We start from the raw sequence: 11,370 nt of genomic DNA on the forward strand, positions 1-11,370 counted from the left end.
TTATTACAGGAAGTGTTTAAACAAGCAGGGGGTGCCCAGATTGGAGATAAGGAGGGCTCAGCAGTTGGAAATGTAACCATGTGGAGGTTCATTGGTCTCAAAGGAGCTGTTCAGAGAAAGCTGCAACAAACTCAGTAGCTCAGCAATAGCTGATGTTCATCTGCATTTCCCAGAAAACTGGAGGCAAGTAAGACATTACTGTTTACAGCTCTTGTCAGTAAGTCAGAAAGGCAGAGACAATGGACAGGTACTCAGACTGCTACTACTTGACTGTGCCTGAAAGGAGGGTTTTCTATTATTAGCTCCTCTGAAAACCTTGTAAGAAAGGAAAAAAAAAAACTGTACGTAACTTTTCCTTTATAACATCTCCTCTTGTACTACCTGAATAATCCTGTTTTGGCTACATGATCCCACCAAGCACTAGATCAGCAGATAAACAAGCATATTCAAACAACATTTTTTGAAAGTCTCAGACAGTGGATGAAATCTCAGCTCAATTAAACAACTTTAGGGAGACAAGATTTTACTATGGGTATCTCAGGAAAGTTACCAAAAGAACCCCAAAGACACAGAACATTTGAGAAAAATACTTCTTTATCTCTTGTCCTCTGACTTATACATGCTTGAAAAAAATAAACGTTTTTGAGTGAGTAAGAGACTTTGCCTATTATTTCCCTGGCACACCTTGCTATATTCTAATTGAGGGGATACATGTGTGGGAGAAGTACAAAAACATACTTGAGAAAGGCAAGATTAAAACAAATTCGAACATCTCACATCAAAGATTATTTTATGTATGTAAAATAATCTTGTACACTGACAAAAACCAGACAGAATGCTGTCTACTAATTGTTTTCCCAAATTTCCCTGAAGGGGAGATGAAGTCCTTCAACTTGACTCATCTGTGGTATTCAGTCAACAGCTCCCATCATATTCTGTATTTTTCTGGTGTAGTGTTCAGGCATTTCACTTGCTCTTAATAGGACTATTTTTGCCTGCCTTTTTTTTTTCATTTCTTTGATACATGTGGTGCTCTCCTTACACTACAGAGGTGTTCCCTACTACTATTTTGTGTCTTACAGAACTACGAGACCTTTAGGTGACCCCACCATGTCAAAGCATTCATCATCTTCAAAAACTTCAGACTAATTCTGGAATCACAACTGTTGGCACCAATATAGTGCTGTAACAGGAGGTGCCCACAGGAATCTGCCTAGGGCAAAGCCAGAGGTTGACCACAGTTGTTCAAGTGACTTGAGTGGCTGTACACCACAGGTATCTGCTGAGTGCTTTCTATGCCTCCCTCTCCAATTTTAGGCATGTAAATTAGAGCTGGATTGAATTACTTATACACAACAGGTCATAAATGGAAGTGTGGAAGGAAGATTAGAGTGAACTGAATCTTTGCAGTTTTCCTTGCTCACAAAAGAAAGCAAAGAAGCAGAACTGATCACAGCTTAGCAAATTAATCTCTCCAGAAGATGGAATGATCCAGTGCTGGATACCTGTTCTCTCCAGCAGAGAAATGGGCTTGTTACAATCTAGTCATCCACAAGCAGCATTTCATATCTAGATGCCTTCTCCCCTTGTCCTTTGAAACACCCAGTTAGCTCACAGGCAAGCCAAACAGAACAGAAATCATTGCATCAATGTCACACACACACAGGTTACAGCAGTAATGGCAAAAGGAGAAATGAGCCTTGTATTCTGGATAATTTATGAACGGTAGGAATGTGAAAAAATCCAACACGAAAATGTTTTATACTTAAAGAGTAGCAAGCATCTTTTTTTCCCAGCAGCATTTGGCTCAATTAACCAGAGTTGAGGATTCAAGTTACTAGTCAGACAAAAATAAGGCTGGTAGTTGGAGATGAACTGAGCAGTTTGTTTCACAAGGACAAGCACTGAGCTGGCACTTGAGCTAAATGTCATCACAGTTAATAACAGAGTGCAACACACACACATATGTAAGTAAATTTACCAAGTGATGACCTACATGTTTGTTACAAAGACTGGAAGAACTGAGATCTTTGCAGAGAGAGAGAGACACCAGAGAATTTTAAACAGCGAAGAGGACAGAAAAAAAGAAAAAGCAGATCCAGGACTCTGGACAGCCAGAAAGACATTTAGAACATGCTAACCTGAATTCACCTGTGTGATTTATTTGACTTACATGTAAAAATTATTAAACTTTCAGAAAACTAAAGTAGTTCACTGTGACCATGGCTTCCTTTCCTAGTAGTGATGGTTGTGAGACAACAGAAAAGGACATAATCAACAGTACAGTCTGACAGGGGCAAACAGGCACTGAAAACCAGCTTTCATTTAATGGGAACAGTCACTTTTTCTTACAATGATGCACATAAGCAGGCAGTGAAGTAGAAGGCAATAAATAAAATTATTAGAATTTAATTGCATAAGAATGCAATTAAATAGATGGGACCAAAACCATGGTCAGTCTTACGGGGATCATGGGTGAACTCCCTGAAAACTCTCATCATTCAGGAATGCTGCACAGTCCTTTGTGCACTGTGTTTAAAAAACTAAGAGCTCCACTTGTTCCTGTGAACAAATTACCTTTTTGCTAAGCTGTTGATTTTCCTTTTCCAGTTCCACAAACCTTAGGCTGCTCTCTCTGGAGGTCAAGGAGACATCTCTCAGCTCTTGGATTGTGTTCTGCAAGCTCTGATTATCCTTCTCTAGCTTCAGTATTCGACTCGAAGCACATTCATTCAACTCAAACACAAAGGACTTTCTGGCTGTTGAAACATGAGAAACAGAAGGTGGCACTAATCAATTTACAAACGTCTCCTTTTGAGGTGTGTGAGATCCACTCAGATGAAGATTATTGCTGTCAGTCTTACAATTTCAGCTTGACTGCTAAGTAAAGACGGTTAAAAACAGAACCCATTTTCACAGATAACCATTAGCACCTTTAATAAATAGGCTACTATCTGAACAAACAGCCATCTGAACAGTCAGCTGTCTCAAAAGTTGCTCACTTTCTTAACTCTTCTTAAATCTGCTTTAGTCATGTTAGGAATGCATCTAATGTTAGTAGCAAAATATACTTTGATACCATCTCATACTTTCATCAGAGGAAATAAATTGAGGCAGAAAATAAACCCCTGCTAATTGTTTGCTAAAACAGCAAGGTGGTGCACTTCCAAGAGCTAGTGAAAACTCAGGTATCTAATCACATTTAGTCATGAAAAAAGTTCTTACAAAGGAGTATTCCAGTGCTTATCTTTACAACTTCTTCATCAAGAATATGCCGAATCAGAGAGAATAATTTATTACTAGGTACCCAGGCACAGGACACCCATCAGAATGCTGCTCTGAGAAGTGTCTGAAGTTGAAATCTCAGAACTAAAAAAATTGCATCAAGTTTTACAACAGAGATGTTATTTTACTCAATGTTTGTAAATCAAAGTCTCACTACCTCTCAGCCTCAAAATCCATCACCCAGGCCTTACTGTTCTGTTAATTTCTCTGCCCAGCATTTGAATAATTACAAGAGCAATCTTCTGTTTCACATGAAATAATTGCTACCCATCACCTCAAAACAGCATTTCATATGAAATTGACTTTTAACACTGTCTTTAAATCTAAGAAAATTAATAACTCCTTCTAAATAAGCACTACAGCATACTGAGTACTTTAAGCTGGCAACTTTCTGAGAATAGTAAAATCCTATTTGTCTCTTTTATGGAGCATCACCTGGAGAGCTTCGGTCAAGTGAAGACTCAAATAGTTAACATTAACTGAATACTCCAGTCAAGTTCTGTTCTGAAGCAAAGTCCATCTAAATTACTTTTTACCATGCTTATTTTTTAAATTATTTTGAATAAAATATTCCAAACTGGCTGGTAAAATCTTGTATCTATCACCCTTGCAGACTCAACTTGATATCCAGGAACAGGAGATTTTCCAAAAGAGTTTTGCAGTTTGACTCTATTTGTGACAAACAAGCTGCATTCAGAACAGCAACATCGATTGAAATAAAACTTCTTAAAGAGAATTATTGTAAAATCACAACAGCACTTCCATGAGATAAAAGTCCAAAGTGGAATAGTCTCTTTTTACAAAAGAATCCAGCCTCCTTCACCATTTTATTTTCCTACTGAATACAAGATTGTGGATGTTCTTAGTTCCTCATTCTTTTTCTCTGGTTAATCAGAGAGTTTCTGATGCTCCAGGGCTAAAATGCTAAACATCAGTGCAGTGATAAATCACTCAAGCTAATTTTGAAAGTTATGTTTCAGAAATTAGTAAATAAGATGTAACAAAATAAAACTAGCATTCTTCCTTCTATTACACTGATAGTGAAAGCAAATCAGGAAGGGAACAAAACTTGGTATTTTATACAGGCCAGAAAATACGATATTTTTACATTTTCCTGAAATACTCTTGATCAAAATTTCTAAGTTTTGAGAAAACTGTTTTCCCTCCACTAACACAATGAGCAATATCCTTGATTACATGTAAGGAGTACTAGAGTGACATTCATTTCTCAGGCTAACATAACCTACTTTGCAAGATTATTATTTACAAATAACAATTAACTAGTCATTAATCTTAGTGAAGAGAACTTGGATCCTAGACAGCAAGAAGATTTCAGAATTGGTGTCAGGCATACACTCAGCTGTTTTACAAAACAAAGCTATTCTAGAGAGTTTCACTGAAAACATCTGCTTACTCTAATTTATTCCTTTGTCTTCAAGTTCAACTGTTCCTGGTACACAAAGCCAAACATGCAAGTCTTAGCAAAATAAGGTGAATACTCAGTAAAAGCTGCATGTTGAATTACAGGAAATAGCTTGTATTTCCCAAGTTCCACTTAGAATCATTATTTAGGCTGGTATGATAGAGTAAATGTTAAACACAGAAATCAATTCTAAAACCTGTCCAGTGAAGAATGAATTAGTTATGTTTGTGATAGTTACGGAAATCAAATCAATCACTCAAAGAAAAAAATATCAGCCAGTTATTTTAACTGCACACATTTTTCAGTATCTAGTAAAAATAAATGACTTCAGCATACACTACTTCCTGGGACTTAAAGGCCAGTTAATTGTCTGTATTAACTGTACTAAAGAATACTAAAGATGACAGACTCCACCCAACCACTCAGTTGGAAATATTCAATGTGACATTTCTGCTGTGTCATTTCCAAAGCTTTCTTTTTTTTTCAATTTTTATTAAAGTGTGATACTTAAAGTCACTCTCTCAGTGATGAACAAAACAAAAGCAAAACACTTTGATGCTTTCAAAGGAAAGTGAAAGATACTAAAGGAATGCATTTTAGAAGTTCAAAAAAAAAAACTAAGGTCAAAGACAAGTGGCTGAATGAGGGAAGTTTTCCAATCTTCAATTCACCTTCTGTTCCCATCTCAGTCAACCAATCTGTCTACTCTGAAACAGACCACAAACACCACAGCTACCCCAGCTGGTACTCACTATCTGCAAGATCAGTGCTTTTAGACAGCTGTTCTAGTTCCCAGCCTAGGTGTGCAGACTCGTTCATGCTCTGTTTCTGTGCAATCTCCAAGACCATGTTCTCCTCCAGAAGCTCTTCAATTCTCTTCTTGTCTGTGTCCCGGTCCTGTGCAAGACACACATGAATGCAAACGCATATTCAGCTCATCTGTAAGATTCTAGGTCGAGCTGCTACAAGCACAGTGTATGTTGAGGGTAGAAGAATCTCCTTGAACACTGTGGTTTTATAACGAAATACACCTTCAGCATTAAATGCTTGCTGTGGGCTACCATATATGCCACAGAAAGCAAAGCCCAGCTGGCCCTGTTTAGCATCAGCTCTGGCCCACAATACACTTGGAGAGAGAGGGATGGCAGCGAGAACCTACCAGGTGATCACAGGACCACTACAAGCCAGGACTAGTATGGCAGGCTGGATTCAAGATGTCTCCAGAGCTAAGCTCTTCAAAAACATGCAGCATCATGCTCTTACACACTGGAAATTCTGCAGATAGAACCTTGAATTCTGCAGAGCTTCAACTCATCACATCGAACTTGGACACAGTCATATGGATCAGCAAGTAGCACCTGCCTCGTAATTTGAATTTTAACTCCTGAAAACAGATCTGGAGAATGAATCTGTTGTTGCTTCTTGTGACTATCTGGGCCATTTGCATTTATGGACACTGAAGTGCTGCCTCAGTGGTTCTCAAATTTTCAGAAATCATAGCCCAAAAATTCATCAAGTCACCCACAAAAGCATTCAGAACCTCCAGCCACTTCGTAAAAGCTAGCATGACATGACCTTTATAATGTCCTGAATCACAGAATGATAGAATGGGTTGGGGTGGAAGGGACATTAAAGATTATGCAGTTCTTAGCATGGGAAGGGACACCTCCCACTAGACCAGGTTGCTCAAAGCCCCATCCAACCTGGCCTTGAACACTTTTAGGGATGGGGCACCCACAACTTCTCCAGGAAACCTCTTCCAGTGCCTCACCACCCTCACAGTAAAGAATTTCTTCTTACTTTCTAATCTAAACCTACTCTCTTTCAGTTTGAAGCCATTCCCCCTTGTCCTATCACTACATGCCCTTGTAATGTAGCATAAAAACAAAAGTTAAAAAAATTAGCATAATGAAAAAGAAAGTGCATACCAGCTCTACATCATGAAGTTTGGATTTCAGCTGCAAATTTTCCTTCTCTAATTCATGCAGCTTATCACCACGAGCTCTTGCCATGGTTAGCTGTTCTTCTAGCATGGCCTTTGTTTCGATCAATACAATGTTGTCCTCTCTTAATTCCTAGGGGAAAAAAGTGTTAATTTCTTACTGACTTCTCATAGACCAAGTGAGTTTCATAAAGTGACATTGCAAAAAAAAAGAAAGAAATCTGACATGTTTGTCTCATAAGAAGATTTTTACCTAATATTTTAATGAGAGGTGATACTATGTTTCATTACCTGGGAGTCATTATGCAAGTAAATCTAATATTTCTTAGGGTCTTTTTCCTCAATTTTACCAGTTTAACAGTTTCATTTGCTTTATATGAGGCTAGATCAAGAGGTGCACAAAGAGCAACTGTTCAGTTCCAATTCCACTGTTGTAATACCAATTTCTTTGCCAACTTATCATAGTCCCTTGTTTTCCCAGCTTCAAAATAGATGATTTACTTTCAAGGGATGGGGAACAGTATCCATCAATACATTCAATATCTGCATTCCTGTTTCAGTACACTTATGTGCAAATGCCTGTTTAATAAATTTTCTCTCTCATGAACAGAATTTTAATTCACTTGAACAGTAGAAGTTGTTTTATACTTAACACTCCCTGCCACTTCCCCACTAAACACATGAGCATTAACTGCACAAGCCATGTCGCTTACTCATTAGAGCTTTTGGATCTGGTTTTACTGAGTAGAAGTTTAATTTATTACTCTTCTGTAGCCACAGCATTAGAAACAGGTTAATTATCCTGCACTGCAACTGTTTCTTGCAAATAACAAATGAAACTCTGTGCATTTAAGTATCTTATCCTGGAAACATGAAATATCCAAAGCATGAAATCTGGCCATGAATCATTGGTCATGTTTTAAACACATGTATCAAATATGTCTCATTTTAAGCTATAATACCTCACTTCTAGCTTTTACTTTTGTTGATCCTCAGATAAGTCTTGAGTACAAGACAAATGTTCTGTGGCAGGAACGCATCAGCATTTAAAAGATTAAATGGATACAGTAAGGAATTTTCCCCAGATGAGTTACAACTGGGCAAGAAGCAGATTGATTCTCTACAGAAACTTCATCATTCTCGGGTTTCCTCCCTCCTCTCCTGAACCATTCTGCTGTTCCAATGATACATGCAAAACCAGAAAATGTGCAAACAGACAGGACAAAATGCTTGACAAGTTTATTCCTGGATAACTGATTTCAAATGTGATGTCTCTGCTGACAGAGTGTTCATGTCTGGTCTCTCAAACCACAAACACCCAAACCAAGTAGATTCCTGAAAGATCACCAAGCATGAGCAAATCATTTTCACAGCTTAATCAGCAACTACCTTCTCATTTTTTGGGGTGGAATCAGCCTTAAGAAGCCTTATATGGCTCAGTTATTTAAAAAACAAACAAAAAAGAAAAAAAGGAGAAGAAAAAAGAAGAAGAAAAAGAAACAAGATAGATGTAAAGAACAAGTTAAGAGTGTCTGATGACAGCCACTCCCCCTGCCTTTTGATACTACAGGGGGGCATCATTTAAAAGCCTGTCATAATCTTAATTGTTTGTTGCAGCTTGACTGTATATGGCATAATACGGAAAGTCTACCTTATGCAGTACCATACTACCCTTGATCTCTCAGTGGGTCAGCTACCAACTTGAAAAGCATGAGAGAAAAATTTCCCTACTATAGTAGCATTAAAAGGACAAGTATGTCAGTGCTTTTGAAGAGGTTCATCTTCAATTAAAATGTCTGAGTATGCAAGTAACTAAAATAACAATAATACTGAAACACTAAAGTTACAGAACCTGCATTTTGGGCCAAGTCTGATCTAACAGGGTCACTTCAGGGTGGGCAAACTTAAAAGGCTGACACTAAACAGATGACAGACCAGAGGAAGTACATGGCACAAAAACTGCTGGGTTATTATGGAAGCTGCCAGAATATCTGTAATGAAACAGCAACGTGCCAAGAGTTTACTTTGCTAGATCACCCCACTCAATGTGGACCACAGCCCTAAGAACTAAGGTGGCGTCTGACCTCAAAAACATGACCTCATAACTATCCTTAAAACTGCCTACCATGCAAGAACTAGTTATTTTAGTGTCTCATCAAGAGTCAAGCTATGTGCCAAGTACATGCACATATGCAGGCTCTGGTACAAACCACACATCAGTGGGAGCTGCAGTGTATGGAAAACTGAGGCACTTTCCATTGAGTACCCAGGATGGGCAGTCATGCCAGTTCAAAATAGTTCTGATGAAATATTAAATTAATAACCAGGTGGAAATGCCTGCTATGACAAGGTAGACATTGCTCACCCCCAGATCACCATGATCTGAGGTTGTCTTAATATTGAGATGTTCATGTAATTTAAATAATTAGTCCATGGGAGCTTTGTAGAGTTACATCTCAAGGCCTGGGAAGCAAAGCTGTCCGAACTAAAACATGACAGCACTAACATCTCCCAGAAGTTGCTGGAATAACACAGCTGACCTAAAAATCTCTCTAGCTACAAATCACACTTGTTAGACAGTCAGCAGGTGGTAGTCATGAGGTGGTGCTGCTTCCTCTGAAATTAAGGTTTATTTTTAATTGAATTAACAAATGCACCAACATTATTTTATAACCTTAAGTTCATTTTAAAATCAGGAACAAATTGGCTGTGTATTTTTTTGTCTAATACACTGAGTTTAATTCAGCTTTTGCAGTTTCTAAAATGAATTACATATTGTGGTTTGATGCCCTATCAACTGCAACTTGAAATAGCTTTAAGAATGTGCATTGTGTATTCAGATGGTTACAATTAACTCTGGGGATAAGTGGTTGCACAATCAGGGTGTGTTGCCACTGGGAAACATTTTCAGAAACTAAAGTAGCAATGAAATTGCTTAAATCTGAAAATAGAGAACTTGCACATGCATCCAGACCCAGTTCAAACCCCTGCCTCGAGGCAGTTCAGAAGCTGTCGCTACTGAGCCATGGCACAGTTAACATCTTGTGACAATCATTGAACAGTATATGAAAACATACAAGAAATGCTTTTGCCTTTTTTTAATTCACAAGAGATTACTCCTGTCATCCTGCATAGAAATTTGATTATGGTGAGAAGGAGGAAAACTGGGCAAAGCACACTCCTTGGCCTCAGCAAACAAGCTCATCTTGTGGAACAGCCAAAGGTTCAGTGGAGATGAATCCTGGAAGGGAGCTTCGCACTGCAGAGAAGCACCTCCATGAAGGAAGCCCTGCACTGAGCTGCTCCTTCACATTCACAGCTCACTAAGCCACCCCAGCAGGAAGGCTCCAGAGCACATTCATGTCCCTTCAACAATGGTTCAACTAACAAGTCACTCCTAAACAATTTGTCAAGACATACAGAGAAGGAAAACAACACACAAGCCCTAAATGTTTTACACTGACATACAGATTTGAACCTTCTGCACTCCTCCTGCAATACCAGGAAGGAAAAGGATTTAAGGACTCATTTAATAGCTTTCTGCATTGAGACACAACATTAAATCCACTTTTTCTTCTCACCTACCAATCTGGCACTGCTTATTAATAACCCTGTCAAGACTCTATGAGCCTTAAGATACCACATTACCACAGAACAATGGCTGATGCTGAACACACCTACATTTTCACTGCTGTGCTCTGTATGATGTGTTGGTCTTAAGGGTTAGAGCAGCTTAGCAAGCCATCAGCAACCAGTAAACACCACGAAATGAATAATCACTGTACAGTCTAGAGGTAAGAATCTCTACTCTGTTACATCCCAGAACAAATCTAACCAGACACTGTACTGACCCCAGACATTAATTCTTCTTTCAGAGGGGCAGAGGACTTGAGTCAGATTTGACAGAAAACTGAGCCCCCATGGAAAGCTAGATACTGGCTAGTATGCACAGCCTTTGTGCTACTCTATGACCATAAAAACATGGAATAGTGCCCTGTGGAATCCTCTGAATGCATCAGCCTGAGACCAATGGAGTTTGCCTGCTGCTCAATGCTGGCAGTCCATGGCTGTGTCAAAACTCGATCAATGATGGGAGAGGGAGTGGTGAGAATGTGAAACTCTCTGTCTATTCTAAACCACAGAGCACCCTGCAGACAGCTGTGCAATCCTGCTGCACATTAGAAAAGCTCAGCCCCTACAATAGCGACAATTTTTCCTAAAGGCCACACTAGGGCTCCAAATCAGACATGCGCCAGATCGATGGGAAATAGTCCTTGTCCCACTACTGTATTTGTGCTGGTTTTGGCTGGGGTAGAGTAAGTTCTCTTCACAATGGTTGGTATGGGGCTGTTTTTTGGATTTGGCTGAACACAGTGTTGATAATAAAGAGATGTTTTTGTTATTGCTGAGCAGGGCTTACACAGAGCCAAGGCCTTTTCTGCTGTCCTACTGCCACGCTGGCGAGGAAGTTGGGGGTGTATGGAGATTGGGAGGAGATGCAGCCAGGACAGGTGACCCAAACTGACCAAAGGGATATTCCAGACCATATGGCATCATGCTCAGTATATAAAGTGGGGAGAAAAAGAAGGAAGGGGAAGACATTTGGAGTGATGGTGCTTCACTTTCCAAGTCACCATTACACATGATGGGGCCCCTGCCTGTCCATGGAAAGCAGTGAATTCCTTGGTGTGCTTTGCTTGTGTGTGTGGCTTTTGCTTTC

At 39.2% G+C, this 11,370-nt stretch overlaps 1 protein-coding gene across 1 annotated transcript in view; it reads right to left on the reverse strand.

The window, feature by feature from the left end:
• The window catches only part of CCDC88C (coiled-coil domain containing 88C), a 92,575-nt gene that overhangs the window by 30,382 nt on the left and 50,823 nt on the right, over positions 1 to 11,370 (reverse strand). The window contains exons 9-11 of the mRNA XM_017729012.1: positions 6,637 to 6,783; positions 5,461 to 5,605; positions 2,578 to 2,759 (exon numbers count right to left, since the gene is read on the reverse strand). Coding sequence (XP_017584501.1) covers positions 2,578 to 2,759; positions 5,461 to 5,605; positions 6,637 to 6,783 — 474 coding nt within the window. The remainder of the gene's footprint in view (positions 1 to 2,577; positions 2,760 to 5,460; positions 5,606 to 6,636; positions 6,784 to 11,370) is intronic.

Source organism: Corvus brachyrhynchos, unplaced genomic scaffold, assembly GCF_000691975.1.
Source record: "Corvus brachyrhynchos isolate BGI_N302 unplaced genomic scaffold, ASM69197v1 scaffold1, whole genome shotgun sequence".
Taxonomy (NCBI): domain Eukaryota; kingdom Metazoa; phylum Chordata; class Aves; order Passeriformes; family Corvidae; genus Corvus; species Corvus brachyrhynchos.